The 27,750-nt window shown below is 41.2% G+C and overlaps 1 protein-coding gene across 1 annotated transcript; it reads right to left on the bottom strand.

Moving 5' to 3' along the window:
* Window positions 1–11,570: 11,570 nt before the first annotated feature.
* On the bottom strand, window positions 11,571–27,164 carry LOC307130822 (uncharacterized protein). Its single transcript, XM_079824036.1, has 4 exons — window positions 27,127–27,164; window positions 23,088–23,160; window positions 17,038–17,253; window positions 11,571–14,154 (listed from the first exon to the last, which is right to left on the bottom strand). Exons 3-4 carry the CDS (start codon window positions 17,120–17,122, stop codon window positions 13,199–13,201), a joined length of 1,041 nt encoding a protein of 346 aa, XP_079680162.1. The 5' UTR covers window positions 17,123–17,253; window positions 23,088–23,160; window positions 27,127–27,164; the 3' UTR covers window positions 11,571–13,198.
* Between the last annotated feature and the right edge of the window lie 586 nt (window positions 27,165–27,750).

Genomic DNA, 27,750 nt, shown 5'->3' with positions numbered 1-27,750 from the left:
GGCACACCTGTGCAATAATCACGCTGTCTAATCAGCTTCTTGATATGCCACACCTGTGAGGTGGATGGGTTATCTCGGCATAGGAGAAGTGCTCACTAACACAGATTTAGACAGATTTGTTAAAAAACTGGACATTCATTAAACAACATCATTTGGAGTCAGTATTATATCCAAGAGATATACTAATAAAAATGTATAACAACTGATTATTGAACTACTGGTGTGTGTGTTTATATATAGGACTATATTTTTAAAAAGAAAAACATATAGTTAAAGCAAGATATTTAACCAATAAAACACGAATTAAGGTACATTTTTCCATTAAAATGTAATTGTGATGAATGAGGGAATGAAGATGGACCGATTTCACGGCTCATTTGTACACATTAAGGTGGAAAAACACCTGTATAAAAAAATATACATTTTTTATTTTGATCGAGACAAACCAAGGATCGAACAGAATTTTAAATCTACAAGACACATGAAGTTCTAGTAGAAGAAATCTGCAAAGAAAGAAAAAAAAATCCCACAAAAATTACATGTTTCTGTCTTTTGTCTTAAAAAATAATCAGGGCCGTGCACAGACATATTGAAGGGCAGTGGCCCAAACCAAAAAAAGGGGCATTGGGGACTAGGATTGGGTGCTTGTCCATACAAATGATCCATCTTACTCTTACTAGTCAGTCAAAACCGATCTAATCTTGATCTGATGTATCTATCGAAAATAGTGATATATGACATTGTATTATGTTGAATATCAAAGTTTTTGTGTCTATTTGCTAATGAATGATTTGTGGACACAATGTTTTTGGCTTTGTGGAGTAAATGTTATAGCTTTTATTTTAAAGAAAAAAGATAAAATTAGACTCTTGGGGTAGGATGACCCAGCATTATTTGGCACAGAAGGCCCCAAGTGGCATGTTTTTACTGGTGTTATTGTTTTTAAATGTAATACTTATTGGAATTAACGGGGCTATTATTTAATATTTTCATGAATTAGATGTACATTTCAGGCATCTTCACTTTTATTAAAACCTATAGGTTAATTAAGTGATTTCTATTATGACAAAATCTATTATGTTTTTTTATTTTTTATTATGACATATCTTTAATTAAAATATGGGCAATTAAATAAGTAAATATTGATATGCTTGGACATAAGTCATACAAAAACTTACCTTTCAGATGATTATATTTTACTGGGATTTAGATTATTAGTCATTCAATTACTCTACTAAATTGTCAAAATAAAATTAAGAAGAATATTTTTTGTATTTTACATTAATGACACGGAAGATATATAAATAGTAATAAGAATTATATATCAAAAGTCAAAATCTAAATGTATATATTCTGTAACAGTTTATGGGTTATTATATGAAATTAGGCCTATATATATTCTACAAAGTGTGCCATCAACAGCAAAGTTGGTGTTATTTATATTAGATCAGTTCTGGTACGAAAACTTGATTAGACAAGAATTATAATTCTCTTCCAAGAGCAAGTATTTTGTACAAGTTGTTAGTGCTATTAGAAGATCAGGAGCAAAATAATACAGACAGAAATACAAAAACAAACTACCAAATTACTAATTCCGCGGATTGTAATGCATACTGTTAATGCGACTGTCGTCTCCACTTTCCAGATTTCCGTGCACAGACCCAGTGATGCTGGGGAGCAAGCGGGAAAACACAGGAGCGGATTGGCGGTGGATCTTTAGCGGAGGGAGAACAGAACACTTTTAGCGGGGATGGGTAGCTCTAGCCACCGGGCCACCCCCCTGTGCACGGCCCAGCAAATAATATATACAAATAATACATAAAATATATATATACGTCATTCCCAAAACCAAGTCTATGAAATTCAATTTTGTTAGTGTCCAATCAAAAAATGACACTTGAGGTCACCATGCACTTTTATAGTATATGGGGAATTAATAACTACTTTCATATTACTATTATTATTATTATTATTACATCTCCTAGAGTCTGAATACACTGCACAATTTTCGGCTGTCCCAGACGAAAGATTGCCATCGTGAAACAATCGTGAGGATTTGGTCGTATGTTGTACAGTGAGAGAGGTTCAAAGACGGCCTTGCGACCAAAGATAACCTACGACATTTTTCTGACAGTGTCAGAAATTCAGCATGATCTGCGCACAGTGTGTTTGCTTCTACGGCCTACGTATACTGACCAGCCAATGAAAATGAGGCATGAAATCAACGCAACATGGCGCTAAAACTTAAAACTGCTTACCTCAAGCTCTTTCCCTCCCTCTTTTTCCGCGTCCTCTTTTTTCAGCACACATAAAAACTACAACTGCTGCCCATTTTTTGCAATGTGTCATTCCCACCCTCCTTGATGGTTGGGGCCTTTAATATTTAAAGGGAACATGGCTTGGTTCCGGTTGGCCAACTAAACATAGACAACCATTTTGCATCCTTCACTCAACTTCAAGAAAGATTTGACCTTCCCAACTCCCATTTATTTAGATATTTTCAGATACAGAATTTTATTCATAAGCAGTTTTCTAACTTTCCCTTTTTGCCGCCTAAAATGTACTTGAAGATATATTAGACCATCATACATCCTTGAAAGGGGCTATTTCTAAGATTTTTACTGTAATTAACACAAAACAATCCCCCTCAATCCGTCCATTGAGGACACTAAGGAGGAGGAGCTAAACCTGACACTGGAGGAAAATATTTGGGATTCATTGCTTGCCCGGATACATTCATCATCAATTAATGCAAGACACACTTTGATTCAATTTAAAGTAGTGCACAGAGTTCATTGGTCCAGAACTAAATTAAACGAAATATTTCCTAACCTTGACCCAACCTGCCTTCGCTGCATAACTGAACCAGCCACACTACTGCACTGTTTTTGTACCTTTCCCAGTCTGATTTCTGGGGGAAAGTCCCAGTTTTTCTGTCATTTTCTCTTCAACAGTAGACCCCAGTCCCATAACAGCACTGTTTGGTATTTTGCCAGAATCTGTTAAATTAAACTCATTAGAGGCTGACAGTGTAGCCTTTGCAACTTTACTGGCTAGACAACTAATTCTAATGAACTGGAAGTCAGTAACAAGGAGAGCAGTAGCGAGGGACAGAACGAGAGGGTGTCTGTGAAGACTGTGTCTGCTAAAAGTTGATAAATAAATAAGTTCTTGGCAACAAAGTCGTTGTAAGTAAGACTTACCGTATTTGACAATATACATATTATTTTATTGGTAAATATCATTGCGTTTATGTATGCATATGTATGTGTGTATATATTACTATATATGTTTATATATTATTTTACCATTGTAACTATTATTTGTCAATCCTAAACTGAACAAAATAAATGGAAAACAAACAAAAAAAACTACAAAACTGCCAAAGTGTGATTCATCATGGTCTTTTTGTTTACTAGCACATGCTGATGACGTTTTATTCTTCTATAGAAACGTGCATCGTAGCCAAGCCTACGAGTCAATAGGTGTCATCATTGTACAGTCTACATGCATGTCATACCCAAGTTTAATAGATCCACGTCGCACAGTGTGATTTGTAATGTTTCTTATAGGATTGCTAAAATCGTGCAGTGCATCGCAGGTTTAAAGAAAGAAAATTAAACTAGCAACACGTAAGATCTCTGAATTAAAGGGATAGTTCACCCGAAAATGAAAGTTCTGTCATCATTTACATCACCAGGAAGTAACTGATGACAGAATTTTCATTTTAGGGTGAACTATCCCTTTAAAGGTGAACAATGTAGGATTTTTGCAGTAAAATATCCAAAAACCACTAGGCCAGTGTTATATATTTTGTTTAGTTGAGTACTTAGAATATCCCAAATGTTTCCAACTATTTGTAAATCGTGAGAAATTGCTATTTTAACCAAGGAACCGGGACGTGTGAGCTATGCGTGTGAGGGAGTCGCCTGTCGATTGCGTCATATCTGCGTCACCCTCAGTTTCCGGTTTTATTCAGTGAAACACTTTACTCTCACTGCAGTGTGAACAAGTGTCATAGCAGCCGCCGAGCGAACGTCATAACTTCCTTTTCAACACACTCAGATATATCTAATACGATAAACAGTTGCGTTACCTCACACTCATGACTGGAAAAGAGGAAGTGGCGCCGGCGACCATGTCATAATAAAAGTCCCACCGGCGACCATGCCATAATAACAGTCCCGCTCTTCAATCGCTCCTGCGGCCTTGCTCAGCTCCACAACACTCGGTCCTGCTCTGCTTCACTACAGTAATGTTAATAATCGCATCCATAAACATGATTTCTGCCCGAGTCCTATCCTGACTCTTTTCCACCGGCTGTGAGGTGAAGACCACATGTCCCAAGATTCTGCTCTCAAACGTGGCGTTATCAAACTACGCCTTTGTTTTGAACAGGCGACCTCTAGTGGACGGAAAAGTTACAATGTGCAGCTTTAATATGATTACTTCACCTAAATTTCCTTTGATGAATAACCCTGACTCCACACTTGGCTTCACACTTGCACTCGGCTTCTCTCCAGTATGAACTCGCTCATGTGCTCTCAGGCATCCCGCTTGGCTAAAACTCTTCTCACAATGGGAGCATTCGTAAGGTTTTTCTCCAGTATGAATTCTTAAGTGCGTGTTTAAATATCCGGCTCTTCCCACACTCCAAACACACAATCTCTCACGCCGATGTGTGTTTTCTGGTGCTCGTTTAAATGGCTCAGCCGTGAAGATCGCTCTCCGATGTGAAGTCTTGTTTGGTAGTCCTTCAGGTTATTGCAATGTTTGAATCTCTTTCCACACTGAGGACAGGTGTATGGTTTCACTATAGTGTGAACTCTTAAGTGTTCCCTAAGGTTTCTATTGTGTGTGAAGCTCTTTCCACATTGACGCTCTCCAATGTGAACTCATATGTGACTGATAAAACACCCTTTTCGCGTGAAACTCTTTCCACATTGAGGGCAGGTGAAGGCCTTTTGGCTTCGGTTCTGTCCTGAAAGCAATTGTTTTCAATCTGTGACCACATTTTTCCATTCTAATGTATCTTCTCCACATCAGTTGATTTTCCTCATTCACTTCATTCAGGTCTAAAAATTAACATTTGAAATCATTAAAATCAAAAGAGAAACAAAAGGGGAAAATGTTAATAGCGTAAAGCAACAGAAGTCAGATATCTATCTGTATGTAATCTTTGATGTGATGTCAATCATATTTAACGTTACATTGCATTACACTAATCGTTTCAAAACAGCTTTACAGAAAATGCATGTTTGGAAGCGAATGACAACGGAAGCGCCACTCTAACGTTAAAATAAGATGGATCATGGATATAGAACCTTTGAAGCTGTCTTTGAAATGTGGTCTTGGAAGGACAGCTGGTCATCAAAGATTACACCAAGATTTCTGACCGACCCTGAGGGAGTGATCAGAGATGAACCTAGCTGGATCGTGTTGTAATTAAGTAATAAAGTAGTTCCAGGCAGGTCTCGACCGCAAGACATATCTTATAGTCAACTGCTGTAAGTAAGGAACAAGTGTGCCGCACATGTCCTGAAAGGTGAAGCCAAAGCATCTTGATCGCAGCAGGTGGCAAGTCCCAGTATACACTGTATTGTCAAAAGTTTACATGCACCTGAACTTGCAAAATAGTAAAACCAAAATGAAAAAAAAATCTTAATAAAATCATTATTTTCCAGAAAAAATTTGGGATATGACATTTTACGACACTCAGTGATTTGAGGTGTGCAGTGGAGTAGTAGCATGTGTAAATATGGTCCAAATGGTTACCTGATTTGTGAGTAGCCACGGTAGATATTCGCTTTAGGTCAAATGGGGCAAGCAGAGTGTGGAAATCAGCAGCCTGAGTTTTTTCTAGAAACCTTAATACAGGAAATCATTGTATTTGGACCCTCCAATTCTTTGACTGCTCCCAATCCAAACCTTGGTGGGTTGTCCTCATTTGTTTAGCAATGTGTTTGATGAAAACCTGAAGTTTTATAGGCAGATACATTTTGTGGTCAAATCATACTTTTTTCTAAAGTTAAGTAATTTCTTTCTTTTAAAAACTTTGAGAAAGTGATACATGCTTTTATTACTTCTTAACCTGACTAGTGTAACTCACGTTATGCTGGGATTTCTCAAACAGCTTTGTCCCGATTACAATCTGTTCAAAATGCGGTAGCTAGACTTCTGACAGGGATTCATAAATTGGATCATATACTCTGGTTTTACGGTCCTTACACTGGTTGCCTGTGCGCTACAGAGTAGATTTTAAAATTTGACTTATTGATTACAAATCACTGAATGGTATGGCTCCTTCATATATCGCTGATTTATTGATTGAGCACCATGTAACCAGATCTCGCCGGTCTTCTTACCAGAGACTCTTGGCTATCCCCAAGACGAGGCGGAAGTGCAGGGGTGATCGCGTCTCTCTACAATTACCCCAAGACTCTGGAATGATTTGACCATTTGTATTAGAATGGCTTCTTCTGTGACTATTTTTCTGTGACTTATCTGTTCGATAAGGCTTTTAATTCTGGCTGAAGCACTCTTGTCCTTGTCTTATGTTTGCTGCATGTTTATTATGTTATGTTTTATATTTGTATCCTTGAGTTATTGGTATTTTTAGTCATTTTGTTGTAAAGCACATTGGTCAACACTGGTTGTAGTAAATAGTGCTATATACAGTGCATCCGGAAAGTATTCACAGCGTTTCACTTTTTCCACAAAAAAATCCAAAATGGATTCAATTTCATATTTGTTTCCCTCAATTCTATAAACAATATCCCATAATGACAACATGAAAGAGGTTTGTTGGAAATCTTTGCAAATATATATTTATAAAAATCACATGTACATAAGTATTCACAACCTTTGCCATGACACTCAACATTGAGCTCAGGTGCTCCTGTTTCCACTGGTCATCCTTGAGATGTTTCTACAACTTGATTGGAGTCCACCTGTGGTAAATTAAGTTGATTGGGCATGATTTGGAAAGGCACACACCTGTCTTTATAAGGTCCCACAGGTAACAGTGCATGTCAGAGCACAAACCAAGCCATGAAGTCCAAGGCATTGTCTGTAGACCTCCAAGACAGGATTGTATTGAGGCACAGATCTGGGGAAGGGTACAGAAAAATTTCTGCAGCATTGAAGGTCCAATGAGCACAGTGGCCTCCATCATCCGTAAATGGAAGAAGTTTGGGGCCACCGGGACTTTTCCTAGAGCTGGCCGCCCGGCCCAACTTAGCAATCCAGGGATAAGGGCCTTAGTCAGGGAGATGACCAAGAACCTGATGGTCACTCTGACAGAGCTCCAGCGTTTCTCTGTAGAAATAGGAGCTCCTTCCAGAAGAACAACCATCTCTGCAGCCCTCCACCAATCAGGCCTGAATGGTAGAGTGGCCAGACGGAAGCCACTCCTCAGGAAAAGGCTGGCTAGTTTGCCAAAAAAGGCACCTGAAGGACAAAATTATCTGGTCTGATGAAACAAAGACTGAACTCTTTGGCCTGAATGGCAAGCATCATGTCTGGAGGGAACCAGGCGCCGTCCATTACCTGGCCAATACAGTGAAGCATGGTGGGGGCAGCATCATGATGTGGGGATGTTTTTCAGCGACAGGAACTGGGAGACTAGTTCAATTCAAATTTCAATTCAAATGTATTTGTATAGCGCTTTTCACGATACATATCGTTTCAAAGCAGCTTCACAGAAAATGCATCTACATTACAATTTAAATTGATTTGTACATGTTATGCATTTCAGAATTGCACATATACAAGCACACAGATTAGCTAACTATCTATTATTAATCAATATAATAGCTATGGCATAGAAATAAGAATACATGTTGTTAATGAATAGGTATAGATGAGCATGAGTGCGTGTTGATGCAGAGATGCGTCATCTGAAGTCCTCGCAGGAGTTGAGTCGTCTCTTCACAGGTGATGGTCATCTGAAGTCTTTACGAGAAGCTGGTTCCAGACTGGAGCTGACGGACTCTCTAGTTACCTCGGGATGGGCGTCCAGAGATAAAACAGAACAGAAAAATAATTAGCGTAGCTGCTGTTCTAGGCATTAAGCAAAGACAATCATGTGCATTGATATAACTATAGAGTAAAAGGTTAGGAGAAGCATCATGTGTATGCCTGGCTAAAGACATGCGTCTTTAATCTAGATTTAAACTGGAGGAGGGAGTCTGAGCCCCGAACATTATTAGGAAGGCCATTCCATAGTTTAGGTGCCAAATATGAAAACGTTCTCCCTCCTTTAGTTGACTTAGATATCCTCGGTATTACCAGAAGCCCAGAGTTTCGTGATCTTAAAGATCGTGATGGGTTATAAGGTGATAGAAGATCAGTTAAATACACAGGAGCTAAACCATTTAGGGCCTTATAGGTCAGTAGCAATACTTAATAATTGATACGAAACTTAACAGGTAACCAGTGTAGAGATGTTAGAATTGGTGTTATGTGATCATATTTTATTGACCTAGTAAGAACTCTAGCAGCTGCATTTTGGACTAATTGTAGCTTGTTTATTGAGGAGGCAGGACAGCCAGCTAGTAGTGCATTACAGTAATCTAGTCTTGAGGTCATAAATGCATGAACTAACTTTTCCGCATCAGAGACAGATAGCATGTCTCGTAGCTTAGCGACGTTTCTGAGGTGGAAGAAGGCTGCTTTTGTAGTATTTTAAATGTGATTTTCAAGTTGCTGTCTAATATAACACCCATGTCTTTAACAGTAGCAGATGATGTAACAGTACATCCTTCTAAATGTAAGTTATAATTTAAGAGATTCTGTGTACCAGTTTTTGGTCCAATAAGTAATACCTCAGTCTTAACTGAATTTAGTAGGAGAAAATTACAGGTCATCCAATATTTTATATCTTTAACACACTCTGTTAGCTTGGATAATTTAGAGATTTCATCTGGTCGTGCTGAAATATATAACTAAGTATCATCGGCATAATAGTGGAAACTAATTTCATGTTTTCTTATAATATTACCAAGCGGCAGCATATATATTTAGAATAACAGAGGGCCTAACACAGAGCCTTGCGGCACTCCATAATTTACAGACGTTATCTTAGATTGTTCCCTGTTTAAATAGACAAATTGGTAGCGCTCTGATAGATACGATCTGAACCACTTTAATGCCTGTCCCTGAATACCAGTGTAATTTTGTAGACGATCTAAGAGCAGACATCCCAAGTCTCCCGGAAGTTCCGGGAGTCTCCCGCATATTTATAGCGGCTCCCTGATGCCCGCAAATTAGTTAAATTCTCCCGCAATCTAGAGCGAGCGAGCAAGAGCGCGCATGCGAGACACAAACTGTGCACGCGCGCACGGCTGAGAGCGAGAGACCTTGCGTTTGTGTGCTAGTGTGCACCTAATGAAGCGCATGTAAGACGCAGAGCATCCTGATTGGCCTGTTTCGGTAAGTCAACCAATCAATTGTCAGTGTGGGCGGACTTTTATCTCTTCTCCCGAACCGAATTAATCAGTTCAGTGTATCTAGAACAGGGATTCTCAACCCTGGTCCTTGAGGGCCACTATCCTGCAGAGTTTAGCTCCAACCTTGATCAAACTCACCTACCTGTAGCTTTCTAGTAATCCTGAAGAGTTTAATTAGCTGGTTCAGGTGTTTTTGATTAGGGTTGGAGCTAAACTCTGCAGGACAGTGGCCCTTGAGGACCAGGGTTGAGAACCCCTGATCTAGAAACTGGAGCGCCATGGCAGAGGGAGAGTGCCCCAAAAAACGAAAGTATAAATAAACATAATGACAATCTTGCACGCTGTACAGTTTGTAACTGACATGTTATGGTTGAGTTAAACAAGTTTCATTTCATGTGCATATTTTTTCAGGTCGGCAAGTTGCCAAGGCTACATGAAAAAAACAAACTCCTTAGACCTGTTTAAAGTTGCAATGAAATATAAATAAAAACAGTTTACATAAATAGTATAAGCAGCTTATGTAGTAAAAGTAGTAAAAGTGATCTACATCATTTTTTACGAATAATTGCATAGGCCTATAGAAATGATATATTAATGATATATTATATTATACTATACAAGTAAAGTCATGTTCTGTGGTGAAATTCGGGTTACCTTTCCTCCTTTCATGTTTTTTTTTTTTGGGGGGGGGGGGGGTTTGGAGAGATACCTTCCTAAAATGACTTTTTTCAGGTTGGGAATGGGATGTCTGTAAGAGTATTTTATGATCTATGGTGTCGAATGCTGCACTAAGATCAAGTAAAACTAGTATTGAGATACAGCCTTGGTCAGCAGCTAAGAGTAAGTCATTTGTGATTTTAACGAGCGCAGTTTCTGTGCTATGATGGGCTCTGAATCCAGACTGAAATTTTTCATAGATATCGTTTTCTTGTAAGAGCATAATTGAGCAGACACAATTTTTTCATGTATTTTAGACAGAAATGGAAGATTTGAAATAGGTCTGTAATTTGCCAATTCATTTGGATCTAGTTATGGTTTCTTAATGAGAGGTTTTATAACTGCCATCTTGAATGATCTTGGGACATGACCTAGAGTTAAAGATGAATTAATAATATTGAGAAGAGGCTCTTCTGCTAGTCAGGATTGAGGGAAAGATGAATGCAGCAATTTACAGAAACATCCTTGATGAAAACCTGTTCCAGAGCGCTCTGGAACTCAGACTGGGGTGAAGGTTCCTCTTCCAACAGGACAGCGACCCTAAGCACACAGCCAAGATAACAAAGGAGTGGCTTCGGGACAACTCTGTGAACGTTCTTGAGTGGCCCAGCCAGAGCTCAGACTTGAACCCCAATCTCTGAAAATGGCTGTGCACCGACGCTCCCCATCCAACCTGATGGAGCTTGAGAGGTCCTGCAAAGAAGAATGGGAGACACTGCCCAAAAATAGGTGTACCAAGCTTGTAGCATCAAACTCAAAAAGAATTTAGGCTGTAAATGGTGCCAAAGGTTCTTCAACAAAGTATCGAGTAAACGCTATGAATACTTATGTACATGTGATATTTAATTTTTTTTAATAATTTGCAAAGATTTCAAACAAGCTTCTTTTACGTTGTCATTATAGGTTATTGTTTGTTGAATTGAGGAAAAAAAATAATAAATTTTATCTATTTTGGAATAAGGCTGTGAAATAACGAAATGTGGAAAAATTGAAGCGCTGTGAATACTAAAATATTCATTTTCTAGGTGGATGTTGAAATCATTAAGAACTACCATTGTTGATGGGCTATCCAACCCAACCACCACCTTGCATCAATGTACAATGTCTGTTTGTATAATATAAACAACAAAAGAGCAAAAAAAAGCAGCACAAAAAGCATCTTTGTCTCATTCCACAATAGTTCCCGTTTCATTTAATTTAATAAGCGGAATTAGAAGTTTTAGAACATTTATTATACAGAGCCTAAGGATGGCAATTAGTCAACAATATTCTTTCACAAACCTAAAGTGAACATAATAAATTTTTTAATTTATAAATAATGTCTATGAACAAAATCTTTAATGTATATATTGAAATGAAAGTGACAGTCAGAAAGTTACCACTCAAAAACGACATCCACAAAACTAATGTCACAGAACAAAAGTTTATTTCACTTTACATTTACTTAATCTGAATCTCATGTTATTTACAGTATTGGATCTGTGGGTAACGTTTGTTCACAAAATCACACATTGTCAGAGAAATGGTAATGAGTTAACTAACTACACATTTACTTTAGGTGAATCTCACATGTTCCCTTTCGAAGGGAACTCGCACTGCGTTCTAAGATCCAAAACGTTCAAGGAAATCGTTCTCAGGTTACGTATGTAACCTATGTTCCCTGAGAACAAGGAATGAGACACTGTGTCCTAAACGCTATGGGGAAACAGCTCAGGGAAGGGCTGTAACGATTTGACCAAAAATAAAAACCTAGATTAATTGAACATTTTACCTCGATTACGATTAATGAACGATTATTGTGCTTTTTTTTTCTTTTCTCGTAAGGTTTTTGAGTAAGTTCCTGATAAGGTTTGTACTGTAAATATTTTCTACTATTAAAGGTGGAATTTTTTTTTTCTAATGAAAGTGCATTTCTTTGTGATTTTAAAACACTTGAAGGAAACTTTCAGCAGTTATTGTCTATGGGGCAGATTTCTGTTTGTTGTACATCAGATACAGATAAATTGACACAGTAGGGCTACATTACATTTATTTAAAAGCATTAATGAGTGATATTGTGTGTGAATTACTCATATTCATTATGAAGCTGTGGTTTGTACTTACTTCAAAGGTATTAAAATATATGCCTATAACAGTTGAGTTTCTAAGCTACTTTAGTGACTTTACTTTAGTCACAGGGCAGCGTTGACACTGCGTCTCTGCGCGCAATCTTCACGTGATGTGTTCGTTGGTCAGAATATATCAGGTATTAGTTCAACATAATACACATCTGATGGTCTAAACTCGCTTTAATGTTCAAACTGGCAGGGCTTAAAACACATATAAATGACAAAGCTTTGTGAGGACGCAGGTGAGAGAGGTCTGCCTTCAGGACGCGTGCGTTGTCAGAGACGCGACACGGCTCGGCTCTGTTTCACAGAAAGAAGCTGCAGCACTGAACGGATACATATTGTTGTTTTTGAATAGTGCACAATGGCTTTAAATGTTGAAACTGGCAAGCCTTTAAACGCATTTACTTGACAAACTTTATGAGCAGGAAAGGGAAAGCGATCTGGCTTCGGGGCTTGCGCTGAAGTGTGTGTGTGTGTGTGTCTCAGTGGCAGCGCGTATAGGCTATAAGAATGGCAATTAACTGACCTGTATATAAACTGTGTAAAACATGCAGTTCCTATTGTGATTCTGGGCATCTATAAACACAGATAACCGCTCCTGCATCTCTCCGTGTGCCTGCAAACTGCACTTGATGTGACTGACGGGGCGGAGTCACGTGAAAACCGAAATAACCGACATGGGAAAAATATGTCGGTTAGAGGTTCTTAATGTCAGTTTCGGTTATTTTTCGATTAATCGTACAGCCCTAGCTCAGCGTGACAGGTGTCTGAAACTACTATCGAATCACGGCAATCCTATTGACCGGTGACAGCCTGGTCGCACATTGATGACATCATGGGCTGTCACCGGTCAATAACCTCATTCCTACGTAACCTGAGAACGATTTCCTTGAACGTTTTGGATATGAAGAAAACATTTGCTCACTGTGACATAGAACAATGCTTTACAATATGATTCACTAGATTCTTTGATCGGGTGAAACTCTTCCCACACAGAGTACAGTTGTGCAGCTTCTCTCCAGTATGAACTCGCTCATGTGATTTCAGGTTTCCAGAATGAGCAAAACTCTTGTCACAATATGAGCACTTGTAAGGTCTTTCTCCAGTATGAAGTCGCTCGTGTGATTTCAAGGTTCCAGACTGAGCAAAACTCTTCTCACAATATGAGCACTTGTAAGGTTTTTCTCCAGTAAGAAGTTGCTCATGTGATTTCTCGTGCAGTTTAAAACTATCCAGCCGTGCAAAACTCTTTCCACAGAGAGAACACACATGAGGCCTCTCATCTGAATGAACTTTAAGGTGTTGTTTTAGATTTGATGATGAAATAAACTCTTTACCACACTGATCACAGTTAAATGGTTTTTCTCCAGAGTGACGGAGCAGATGATAATTGAGCTCAGTTAAATATGTGAAACTCTTTCCACACTGAGTGCATGTATACGGCTTCTCTCCAGTGTGAATTCTTAGGTGTGTTTTAAGGTTTCCTTTTTGTGCGAAACTCTTTCCACACTGAATGCATGTATACGGTTTTTCTCCAGTGTGAATTCTTATGTGTTCGTTAAGGTGTGTTTTATGTGTGAAATTCTTATCACACTGAGGGCATGTATACGGTTTCTCTCCAGTGTGAATTCTCATGTGTTTGTTAATGTCTCCTTTATTTTGGAAACTCTTTTCACACTGAGTGCAAGTATACGGTTTCTCTCCAGTGTGAATTCTCATGTGTCTATTAAGGTCTCCTTTATGTTGGAAAATTTTTCCACACTCAGTGCAGGTGTGCTGCTTTTTGGCTTTTGGTCTTTGAGTTGTAAAGTTATGATGTTCCTGTTCCTCCTCCTCCTCCTCCTCTTCATTCAGTTCTAGTTTCACTTCCACCTGGTCTAAAATACATATCAAGTTAGAATCAGTTCAAGTGAACCCTGATTTAATAGCAGAAAGCTACAGAGATCAGGTATCAGATCTTTCATGAGGCAAAGGTTTGTTCTGTCATTCACTTGTTAATGTAGTTAAAATATGTTTGACAACTGCTATACAAGGTTACAATCATTTAGATGCATTTCTCTCTACCATTTATCATCCATACACTCAGGGTTGCCAACTTTTAAGTTCAGGTTGTAGTGAGATGTGTGTGTGTGTGTGTCTAACATATCAACTTTGTCCTCAAAGTTGATATGTTAGAAGCAGAAATAATGGGAAAGAGTAAGTCTGTAGGTGACGTTCAAGTTTTGATGGCTTCATGGACTCCTTTGCTAAGACCTCACCACACTCAACACACTGTGGTTTTTCGTCCGACGCAGTGATAAATTATTGTGATAGGACAGTTTAGAAACAGTGTTAGAAAGTTACGGCACTAATGATTCAACATAAGACATTCGAAAAAATTAGAACACAGAGAAAGTCTCGCGACCCCCTATAGAATAATCCGCGACGAACTGGTTGAGAGACACTGTGCTAGCTGACTGGGTCAGAGCATCTCCAAAACTGCAGCTCTTGTGGGGTGTTCCCGGTCTGCAGTGGTCAGTCTATATCAAAAGTGCTCCAAGGAAGGACCAGTGGTGACCCGGCGATAGGGTCATGGGCGGCCAAGGCTCATTGATGCTCGTGGGGAGCGAAGGCTGGCCCGTGTGGTCCGATCAAACAGACGAGCTACTGGAGCTCAAACTGCTCAAGAAGTTAATGCTGGTTCTGATAGAAAGGTGTCAGAATACACAGAGCATCTCAGTTTGTTGTGTATGGGGCGGCACAGCCGCAGACCAGTCAGGGTGCCCATGCTGACCCCTGTCCACCGCCCAAAGCACCAACAGTGGCACGTGAGCATCAGAACTGGACCACGAGCAATGGAAGAAGGTGGCCTGGGCTGATGACATCCCGTGGATGGCCGGGTGTGTGTGTGCGTGGCTAACCTAGGGAACACATGGCACCAGGATGCACTATGGGAAGGCAAGCCGGCTGAGGCAGTGATGCTTTGGGCAATGTTCTGCTGGGAAACCTTGGATCCTGCCATCCATGTGGATGTTCCTTTGACATGTACCACCTACCTAAGCATTTTTGTAGACCATGTGCACCCTTTCATGGAAATGGTATTCCCTGGTGGCTTTGGCTTCTTTTGGCAGGATAATGCGCCGGACACAAAGCAAAAAAGGTTCAGGAATGGTTTTAGGAGCACAACATGAACAAAGTTCGGGAGAAGCACGTTCAGATAATTGACACAGGTGGAGAGCACTCAGCTAATTAACGATAGAGGTATATATACACGCAGCAGTCCTACCTCCGTTTGTTGACAGTTCTCAGCAACCCTTCCACCACCCCTTCGCCACACCTTTTACTCTAAAACCACTTACATATACGGGGGTACTCTGGGTTCGGGCCTAATTCCGAGCTTGAATCCCTCCCCCCGGACAGCACGCCAAATACGCATTGAATTACTCTCTATAAATTATATGTAAGTGCGAACTTGTGAACGAGTTTGAGGTGTTGACTTGGCCTCCAAATTCCCCAGATCTCAATCCAATCGGGCATATGTGGGATGTGCTGAACAAACAAGTCCAATCCATGCTGTTTACAGTTAAATATTTCTAAAACAGTGTGCATGTTTGTTACCAAAACAAATAGCTCAATTGTAGTGCCAGATGTTGTTATATCAGGGGAAAGGACACAAGTTGTATCTATAAACAGGTAGCTTGGCGTTGTAATCGATTCTAGACTCTCTTTTAAGGCTCGTATCTGGGTAAAATTTAGGGTTTTTTCACACTTGGGTCCTCTTTAAAAGAACCAATCTCAGACTCTTTTAAGTGGACCAAGAGGTGAACCAAGTGAAAAAGGACCCAGTTATCTTCATGTTCACACTGTCCCTGTACCTGAAAGAGGACTCGGATCCTTTTTTGGTCCACTTTAGTAGGAATGTGTCACATGTCTGTCTTGTCTGGTGTAAGCACATGTTTTGTATTTGTCATTTCTGGCCATGTTCTTGTCATGTTTGGTCTGATGTCATGTCTCCGATCTATTGTCAACCCCACCCATCTTGTTATCTGATTATTGGTTTATTTGTCCCACCTGTTTTCCCTCATCACCTGCCTTGTTTGTTCACGTCGGGTGGTTCTACGTCGCCTCTACGTCGTGCATTAAACTCCTTTAATGTATGGCTAACCGTGGATTATCCCTTACATAAGATATGAACAAATAAGTTGTAGAGATTTGCCAGAAGAAGCAGCCATGATGAACAGCCGATTTACAGAGGCATCAAATGACCAAACTACATTGGAGTTCGCGAATAGAAAAATCAAGTAAGCCCAGAACGGTTTGTGTTCAGATTGCGTGTTTTTAGTGAACCGTACCAGAAGATGAGATCGAACTGTACCCAGACCACATCCCGAGATGATCTTGGTTTGCTTTGCTTTAAAGGAGTCTGGGATCGTTTAGAGTGTTCACAAATGGGCCAAAAATCACGCGAACCACGCTCAGACCCCTAAAAAGGACCAAGTGTGAAAACACCCTTAGTCTGTCAAAACTATACAAACTATATGACTGGCTTTAACTGAGGCGCTACTGCGATCTGTTATGCCATATTAGGTGCGGCGAAATGGCATTTATTGTTTAAATGTTATATTAAAACGTAGAAAATTCGAAAGCTGTGACTTATGAGACAGAGCCTGAAAGTGTGTGTATCGCGCCAAATGCGTGAGAGTTGGCAACCCTGATATACTGCATAGTAATCCATATCTACCAAAGCAGTCAACAATGAAGAATCAAGAATGGACACCAACCTGTTTGTTGCTCAGTATCTTCATGTTTTATTCTGGATGGTTCTGGGTCACTCATGTCTTCAATCTCCTCTTTAATAAACTCCATCTTTAACAGTCACACAGATTTCAGCTGCTACACCTGGAGTTTGTCCTTCTCTTGTAGGATGATGTGGATATTCCCAGTATTTATTGGTTCTCTGTTTTCACCTCATTCATTATGGTGACGTCTGAGATCTTCTGTAAATTGGCACATTAAGCACATTTTATTGGGGTCAACAGGCTGGCACAAACTACAGGATCATCACCTTATCACTTCAGTTTTTGTCTTTACTCTTTCACTTCCACCGGGTCTGAAATATTTTTATAACATTTTTACTGCCAAATTTACCAATGCTTTAACAATGAGAGGAGTGGGACATGGGCGAGGGAGAGGAGTGGGGTGAGGGAGAGGAGTGGGACAAGGGCGAGGGTGAGGAGTGGGACATGGGCGAGGGAGAGGAATGGGACAAAGGTGAGGGAGAGGAGTGGGACATGGGCGAGAGAGAGGAATGGGACAAGGGCGAGGGAGAGGAGTGGGACAAGGGCGAGGGTGAGGAGTGGGACATGGGCGAGAGAGAGGAATGGGACAAAGGCGAGGGAGAGGAGTGGGACAAGGGCAACGGAGAGGAATGGGACAAGGGCGAGGGAGAGGAGTGGGACAAGGGCGAGGGTGAGGAGTGGGACATGGGCAATGGAGAGGAAAGGGACAAGGGCGAGGGAGAGGAGTGGGACAAGGGCGAGGGTGAGGAGTGGGACATGGGCGAGAGAGAGGAATGGGACAAAGGCGAGGGAGAGGAGTGGGACAAGGGCAACGGAGAGGAATGGGACAAGGGCGAGGGAGAGGAGTGGGACAAGGGCGAGGGTGAGGAGTGGGACATGGGCGAGGGAGAGGAATGGGACAAAGGCGAGGGAGAGGAGTGGGGCGAGGGAGAGGAGTGGGACAAGGGCAACGGAGAGGAATGGGACAAAGGCGAGGGAGAGGAGTGGGACAAGGGAGAGGAGTGGGACATGGGCAAGGGAGAGGAATGGGACATGGGCAAGGGAGAGGAGTGGGACAAGGGCGAGTAGTGGGACATGGGCGAGGGAGAGGAATGGGACAAAGGCGAGGGAGAGGAGTGGGGTGAGGGAGAGGAGTGGGACAAGGGCAACGGAGAGTAAAGGGACAAGGGCGAGGGAGAGAAGTGGGACAAGGGAGAGGAGTGGAACATGGGCAAGGGAGAGGAATGGGACAAAGGTGAGGGAGAGGAGTGGGACAAAGGCGAGGGAGAGGAGTGGGACATGGGCGAGGGAGAGGAATGGGACAAAGGCGAGGGAGAGGAGTGGGACAAGGGCAATGGAGAGGAATGGGACAAGGGCGAGGAGTGGGACATGGGCAAGGGAGAGGAATGGGACAAAGGCGAGGGAGAGGAGTGGGACACGGGCAAGGGAGAGGAGTGGGACACGGGCGAGGGAGAGGAGTGGGACAAAGGCGAGGGAGAAGAGTGGGGCGAGGGAGAGGAGTGGGGCAACGGAGAGGAATGGGACAAGGGCGAGGGAGAGGTGTGGGACAAGGACGAGGAGTGGGACATGAGCAAGGGAGAGGAATGGAACAAAGGCGAGAGAGAGAGGAGTGGGACAAGGGCGAGGGAGAGGAGTGGGACATGGGCGAGGGAGAGGAGTGGGACAAGGGCGAGGGAGAGGAGTGGGACATGGGTGAGGGAGAGGAATGGGACATGGGCAAGGAATGGGACAAGGGTGAGGGAGAGGAGAGGGACAAGGGCGAGGAGTGGGACATGGGCGAGGGAGAGGATTGGGACAAGGGAGAGGAGTGGGACAAGGGTGAGGAGTGGGACAAGGGCAAGGGAGAGGAATGGGACAAGGGAGAGGAGTGGGACAAGGGTGAGGGAGAGGAGTGGGACAAGGGTGAGGGAGAGGGACAAAGGCGAGGGAGAGGAGTGGGACAAGGGCAAGGAGTGGGACAAGGGTAAGGGAGAGGAGTGGGATATGGGCGAGTGAGAGGAGTGGGACAAGAGCGAGGGAGAGGAATAGGACATGGGTGAGGGAGAGGAATGGGACAAGGGTGAGGGAGAAGAAATGGGACAAGGGCGAGGGAGAGGAATGGGACATGGGTGAGGGAGAGGAATGGGACAAAGGCGAGGGAGAAGAAATGGGACAAGGGCGAGGGAGAGGAATGGGACAAGGAGTGGGACAAAGGCGAGGGAGAGGAATGGGACAAGGAGTGGGACAAAGGCGAGGGAGAGGAGTGGGACAAGGGAGAGGGATGGGACAAGGGCAAGGAGTGGGACAAAGGCGAGGGAGAGGAGTGGGACAAGGGAGAGGGATGGGACAAGGGCGAGGAGTGGGACAAGGGAGAGGGATGGGACAAGGGCGAGGAGTGGGACAAGGGAGAGGAGTGAGACATAGGCGAGGGAGAGGAGTGGGACATGGCCGAGGGAGAGGAATGGGACATGGGCGAGGGAGATGAGTGGGACATGGGCGAGGGAGATGAGTGGGACAAGGGCGAGGGAGAGGAGTGGGACAAGGGCGAGGGAGAGGAATGGGACAAGGGAGACAAGTGGGACAAGGACGAGGGAGAGGAGTGGGACAAGGGAGAGGAGTGGGACAAGGGAAAAGGAGAGGAATGCCTGGATGAGGACAAGGGAGAAATTGAGGAGTTAAAATGCATGGTGGTGCTCAAAGAAGGGCCAGAATTAGGGAATTAACTGATGAAATAAGAGCTACCATCATATACCATGTCATATACCACAGGCTATCAAACAGAGAGGCTGGTGAACAAGAACAGCCAATTCTCAGCCGGGACAGTTTGTATTAGACATATTGTATAAGGGCTTCTCCTACTGCAAAGTGTACATACTTTTACCATATGTTACAGAGACTATATGCCTTTGGTTTCTAATATGTAATTGTATTTTGTCTATCTAAAGATTCAACCCCTCAGGGGGCAGAGGAAAGCTTCTAAATGAAGAACAGGAACTTGCTTTTGTCAACATGGTGATTTCTGATAACGAAAATGTGGAGAGGCTTCAAAAGACAAAATCTGTTATCATTAAAATATACTGTCTATTGTATAAGGGCAGACCTGACACATAAAATAATGCAGTTTCTGTAATTCCATCTAGTGTTAGTGTTTTTATGACATTGTGCTATGATTGACTACATGTTCCAGTTGGAAGAGAACATGTGTTAGGGTTTTGGTAGACATGGTGTATTTTGTTAGTGTACTGTTGAATTTTGAATATTAGTGTTGGAGTTTAGTTTATAATCTGTGATTTTGAGACACAATGTATTATTAGCTTATTTTTTCACAGATCTTATGATTGGTATCTAACAATATATATAAACTAAACCAAGACAGTGATCAACATGCATTTAAACTTTAGATTTTTTTCATACATTTAAATTTAGATTTTTTTTTGTGTGGAAATTAATGTTTTGTGTACGGATAAGGTTTATCGATACTTTAGCGCTATTTTTATCGGTTCTTTTTTTTGTATTTTTTAATTAAAACAACAACAACAAAAAACGAATTGAGAACATAATTAGCATTGCCTTACAATCTGAAATGTAAAATATCTATAGCAAGAGAAACAGCATTGTTTGAACAAAGTGAATATAAAACATCTATTTGTAAATGCACCAGTGTGCAGACGTTATTTGTGTCTTATAGCGCTTATAACGCTTGGTATAACGATGTGGCAGGGACTGAGGACTATCTGTGCTTTTGGAACTAAATCCTCTGCAGAGGTGAGAGCTGATCCGTTGCTGGTGAATGAGTTAAACTCTTTCTACGCTCGCTTTGATGGTAATCGCGGCAGCGCGACTCCGGCGAGTGACGCGTCAGAGAGAGTCCCTCAGAGCAGCAACGGTCACGTGATCTCTGTCTCGGAGGACGAGGTTCGGAGGGCACTCAAACGTGTGGATGTCAGGAAAGCTGCTGGGCCGGATGGTATTTCAGGTCGTGTTCTGCGGTCCTGTGCTGATCAGCTCGCAGGGCTCTTTACATCCATATTCAACGAGTCCCTTGCTACATCTGTTGTCCCCACCTCCTTCAAACGATCCTCCATCATCCCTGTACCTAAGATCAGTAAACCCTCTTGCCTAAATGACTATCGTCCAGTGGCTCTCACATCTTTAGTCATGAAGGTCTTTGAGAGACTCATTAAAAACAACATTTGCTCCTCCATTCCTGACACTTTGGACCCTCTTCAGTTTGCCTATCGTCCCAATAGATCGACTGAAGATGCCATCTCTCACGTCCTTCACTCCTGCCTCACTCACATCGACAGCAAAAGTGGGAACTATGTCAGGCTGCTATTTATTGACTATAGCTCAGCCTTTAACACCATAGTTCCCATTAAGCTAACACACAAACTCCTGGATCTAGGCCTGAATTCTTCTCTCTGCCTCTGGATTGAAGATTTCCTCACTGGCAGACCCCAGGCGGTGAGAGTAGGCCAGTTCACCTCCACCTCCATCACCCTGAGTGTTGGAGCTCCACAGGGCTGTGTGCTGAGTCCCCTGCTCTACTCTCTCTACACCCATGACTGTTTGTCCACACACAGCTCCACCTCGATCATCAAGTTTGCTGATGATACTGTTGTCCTGGGTCTCATCTCCAACAACAATGAGACGGCATACTTGGACGAAGTGGAGCAACTGACATCATGGTGCCAGGACAACTGTCTCTCTCTGAATGTTAACAAGACCAAAGAACTGATTGTGGACTTCAGGAAGAGACAGCATCGGTCATACTCCCCTCTCATGATCAGCGGGACACCGGTAGAGAGAGTGAGCAGCTTCAAATACCTGGGTGTGAACATCTCCGAGGATCTGACCTGGACTACACACATCCAGACACAGGTGAAAAAAGCCAGGCAAAGACTGTACCACCTGCGCCAGCTGAGGAAATTCAGGGTTTCACCAGCCATCCTGAAAACTTTCTATCGAGGGGCGATAGAAAGTGTCCTGACTCAGTGCATCACAGCGTGGTACGGGAACAGCACCAGTCACGATGGCAAAGCCCTACAAAGAGTGGTGCGCTTATCCGAGCGCATCTCAGGCTCAGCTCTCCCGTCTCTGCAGGACATCTACACCAAACGCTGCAGAGGTAGAGCTACTAAAATCATCAGAGACATTAATCACCCTGCAAACTCTCACTTCACCCTGCTGCCATCTGGTAAGCGCTTCCGTAGCCTGATGGCAAAGACTGAAAGACTCAGGAGGAGTTTCTTCCCCCAGGCCATCAGACTCCTGAACTCAGTCACGTGACTTCACTTCACCCCGCACACGCATAAACATACAGTTTTTTAACATTAACATTCACATACTGCCATTGCACTGCACTTTACTTTCCTATTGTTACTGCGTAACAACCTGTAATAAACCTTGCACATTATACTTCTTTATATATACATATATATATATTTATGTTAACCACTTATTTCTAAGTCTACAGTTTATCTCACTTATCATATCCACTTATTTTTTTATATTTTTTATATTTTAATTTTTATATTTTTATTTTTATCTTATTTCCTATTTTTATCTTTTACTTGATTTATTTATAATTCTACTTATGTTAATACTTTTTATTCTAATTTTATTCTATTTCTATTTTAATTTCTTGTAACTGTTATTTGCACTGTCCATGGAGCGGACCTGTTTACATTTCACTGCCAGTTGTATATTGTGTATATAACTGTGTATGTGACAAATAAAACTCTTGAATCTTGAATCTTGTACGGCTCGGCTTAGCTTGCTTAGCTTTTCCACTGCGTGGTACGACTCGGTTACAGCAAATCATAGCACTGAAACTGCACCATTATGAGTGACAAATAACTTACTGAAGGCAGATGATGCTGGTGAATGTTCAGTTTTAATACTATTAGGTTTGACTAATGCCTTTGATACAGTTGACCCTTCTATTTTAATTAATACATTGAAAAAAATGGTTTGGGGTTTCAGGGAGGGTGCTGGATTGGTATGTGTCAAATATGACATTTGTAGTGTGAGTTGGAGATGAAGTATCCCACCGTTCTGAAATCAGCTGTGGTGTTCCGCAGGGTTCCCTGTTGGGACCAATTGTTTTTCTGCTTCCTCTTGGCTCTGTAATTCAAAAACATGATATTAATGTTCACTGCTATGCAGATGACTTATATTTATCTCTGAGTTCCAAGGATCTGAATAGTCTGGATGTCCTTCAAGCATGTTTAAAAGATATATAAAAATTGGATGGCCTCAAACTTTCTGCAGTTAAATACTGACAAAACTGAGGTTGGTCAGAGCTTGAGTAAAAATCTGATTGAGCTAGCTCTTAATAGGTCTGTTCCAAATATTAAGCAGGTAGTTCGAAATTTCGGTGTTTCTTAATCTTAATTTTGAACAAGAAGTTCTCGATATAAAAGTAGTCGCTAGTGGCAGCCCTATTTGAATAACTCATGTTTGTGATCCGATGTGGATTGTGATCACTGTATAAGGCAGAAATAGGGATGCAAAAGACTATTTGCGCCAACCATTACCATAGTAAATATAGTAAATCGCTTGAAGAAATCAAACCATATAGGCTATCACAATCAAGTATTTATTTAATCTGTCAGTGCGTCTCGTCTCTTTAATACAGGACTATCTGATATCCATATTTAGCTCTGCATCTTAAACACGTCCGGTTTTTCGGGAGCGTCCTCGGTTTCTGACTGAAAATATTGGGACTGTCACTGCAGAGAGTACTAAAGCTGCTCAGGTCATATTTTTGTTGGAAAATTTGTAGAAATTAACATTCTTTCTAAATGTGACAAACATACTGTCATGTGACTACACAGAAACAGAAACAGACACGACTGAATATGTAGGCTACTTGTGTCCTCTTTCTTTTGTGAAATAACGGTAAATACCACTGTGATGAGCAGGGCGAGCGAGAGCCGTGAGAGCGGCGCGAGGCCGGTGAGTGATTGATGATGAGCACGGAGGAGTGACGGGATCATAAAAGGAGGAGCGACAACAGGAAAGGAGGAGAGAGAGCCAGGCCTGGATTTTATGTTGTGTTTTGTGTGAGATGGTGGTCCAGTGGGTTAAACCATGGAACTGATACGCAGAAGGTTGCTGGTTCGATCCCAGCGGTCACCACCAGTGTGTCCTTGAGCAAGGCACTTTACTCCATGTTGCTCCAGGGGGATTGTCCCTGTAATAGGGATGTGACGGTGAGGAAATTTTCCCACCGGTTAATTGATGTGGTAATACCGGTATCACCGGCGGAGGCTTTTAAATCACTAATTCTATCTAACCGAAAGTAACATGCACAAGACCGCTCTGAACTGAAAACGCGCCAGTGCGCACACACCATGAATGACAGGTCGTCTGTAAATGCGCGCTCTGTGAGGCCATGGGTGCGTCTCAATCAGTTCCTTAGTTCATTAGTCAGGGCACTGATCAAGCATTGATCAGTCTATGATTGAGATGCATGCCATGAATGAATAACAGTTTGTCCGTAAAGCCTCGTTTATACTCGACGCGCCAGCACGAGCGCGAGGGTGCGCGCGGAAAAAATAAATGCGCGCAGTCAGCGTGGCGCGGAGGCTCGCACTGCGGAGCCAGGCGAAATTAAACAATGCGCGCTCTTTGCGGCCGTGCACATTTTACTTTCGGTTTTGAATTAGCGCCAATTCGGCTGTGGGTTGCTTGAATTGTGGGTTCATTAGCCTATTATTTTTAATGAAAAACACAACAACAAAACAAATGACAAACGCCCTTAAATAGGCGCTTTTACGTTTCGCTTTGAAACCAAATCTTCCGCGATCATCTCAGTCAGCTCCTCACTCTTAAATCTGATGAATGACTCCTGCCGCTGCCGAGACTCACGGTCGGATCCTGCTTTATTAAGCAGATACATTCAGTTTTTATTTGTATTGTCTTTTCTCTAACTGAACTAAATTATTTTATTACTATAAAAAAATCAAAAAGATGGTGTGCGGTGCCACGGTGGGCAAGTGATGTAACCGGTGTTGAGTCTGGACACCGGTAACACCGACTATCGTAGCAAGCCTACCCTGTAATAAGGGCACTGTAAGTCGCTTTGGATAAAAGCGTCTGCCAAATGCATAAATGTAAATGTTTTGTTTACGTTTTGTTATGTGTGTGTGCGCGGCAGTTGTCCGTGAGGGTTTATTTGATTGAAATCTGTTGAACGTTCGCCGGTTCCTGCCTCATCCTTCCCATATCAACAAACCGTGTTACAACCACTTTATTTATGTGTGACTAATGTGCAATCTCGACTCAAATTAATTCATTATGATCAATGTACCACTTATTATTGTAAAACTGTGGTAAAACATCGATGCTTGGTTTTTTTATATTTAAGTAAACAACAAAAATTGCCGTTTTTATAATGTTGGTTTTGCTATCTCGCTAGTTTCCAGTGATTTCTTTCTGATAAAACTTCCATTTATTGGTGAAATTATGGGTTTGTGCAACGTTGTTTCAGAGAGGTGTGTTACGGGCCGGTTTTGGCGAAGCACAGCGGAGCTTCTGGTCCGACGGTGGAAACGCCACATGGTTTTGGGCTCGGTGCAACAGGTCCGAGGCCATTAGCCCAGCCCGGCCCGATGGAAGCCCTGGCTCGACAGTGGAAACGTGGCTATTGGTTCCCTGTTTATATTAGGATCGACAATCGATTTTATTGTTGACATATAAAACATTAAATGGTTTGGGCGCCTATGTAGTTGAGCTTTTTAGACCTTATGAAACAGTGAGATGTCTTGTAACATATTGTTGGCTGTACCTAGAACCAAATATAACACTAAAAGAGACAGAGCAAGGGCTCCAAAGTTATGGAATAGTTTGCCAGTGGATATATTAGATCTGCTTTAAATGTTGCTTTAAAAACGTATTTGGGTAGTTGACAAATAAGCAGTAAAAAAATGCTTCTTTTTTTTTGTAAAATACCACTTTTGAAGAAAAAATGCATAATGTTATGTAGTGTGTGGTCTGATGTTTGAGAATAAAAAATATTTTATAAGGGTCACTAACTTTGTCAATCCTTTCACTGTTTTTGTCACACTGTTTCTATGTGACATAGAAAGAATTAAGAATATAGGGATGACGCACCAAAGGACAACAGAAATGAACAGTTTTATAGTGGTTCCAATTTTTTTATATATATTTTAACAAAACTGAGACAAAATCTTACCATGTGCACATGTCCTGGGCTTCACAGTAACATGACTTTGAATCGGGTCCTTCAACTAATTAAACTTGTCAGTGGAATTGCCCGATTTAATATCAGGATATGGTGTCACACCAGAGGACATGGTTTTCAGTGACAAAACATATCAAGTTCCTATGCTTTTAGAAATATATGGATGCAAAAAATGATTGTCATTTACTAAAATAGACACTTATAAAATGATGCCAGAGGATTTTATTAACATTTGTATGCTTTTGTTTTAAATTGATAAAAGTTGTAATTTATTGAACCATGCTTGAGACAGTCACACCATTGAACAATTTTGAGATTTGGCCATAAAAAAAAAATAATCTAAAGACAAAGCAGTTTTATATGAATAGCATTTTAAATGATGAAAATACTAATTATATAAATTTTTATCTTATGTGACAGTGAAAATGCAATATCATATCGACAACCCATGTGTATAAACATGGTTTTAGTCATTTGTGATGTCGTTTGTGTGTTTTTGTATTACATTTAGTTTGTTAATGTGTTATTATTGTGTAAAGCACTTTGTATGTTGCAGCTATAAACGTTTACTTACTAAATAATACACAGGTCACAGATACGAGTATATACATACATTTTAACATCAAAATGAAAGCTATACTAAACGACATTTGCACAAAAGTATACGTTGAGAAATGTAAAAACAGGGAAGACCCCGCGATCGGCGCACAGGCGGCCACACAAAACAAACAATGCGTGAATAAATCTCCAAAAATACATCGAACTGTGGGCAGAAAACGCATACATAAACTTGTTCCGGTGTTATGTCGCTTCTACAATTACTATTTACTCGAAAATGCATATAATACAGCATATTTTCACTCTTTAATGCAGAGACCTACCTGAACGACTCTCTCCAGTCACGGGCTGTTCTGACTGCGCATGCGCGACCAGTCATGACTACTGACGTCACTCGCATAACGAACTCAATACATTATTTATTAACAAAAATGTATGTTTTCTCTCTGTCATGCAGAACTGAATAAAGATGATATACATGCAGTAAAATAATATAAACATATAATTAATTGTTTAAGAATCAATTTTACCAATTCAATAATAAAAACATAAATGCACGTTTGCTGGAACAGGAAAAAACATCTCAACACTACAAATACATAATATTTGTGCAAATTTGCAAACTTAATGCAGCGGTTTTAATGCAAATCAAGAAAACAACCAACTCTATTTTCAGTATGCCTGTAACGTTTTACATTTATAGCTATTATATTATTATTATTATTATTATTATATAACTACAGCAAATTACTCTTGTACAATCAGGAAAGAATATAGTAAATATTCTCAGCATATGTTGTTTGATCTGACAAAATCAGTACTATTGTATGTATATTTAATGTTTTTATGTATAATAATTCACACATTTAGTATATCAGTTTTACTGATTTTTATTTTGTTTTATCCTTAATTTATTTATGACAATACTGGAACTTTTATTAAAGTCA

The sequence above is a fragment of the Gobio gobio genome (assembly GCF_949357685.1).
Source record: "Gobio gobio genome assembly, chromosome: 8".
In the NCBI taxonomy this organism is placed as follows: Eukaryota; Metazoa; Chordata; class Actinopteri; order Cypriniformes; family Gobionidae; genus Gobio; species Gobio gobio.
This window is presented reverse-complemented; position numbering and strand designations above follow the sequence as displayed.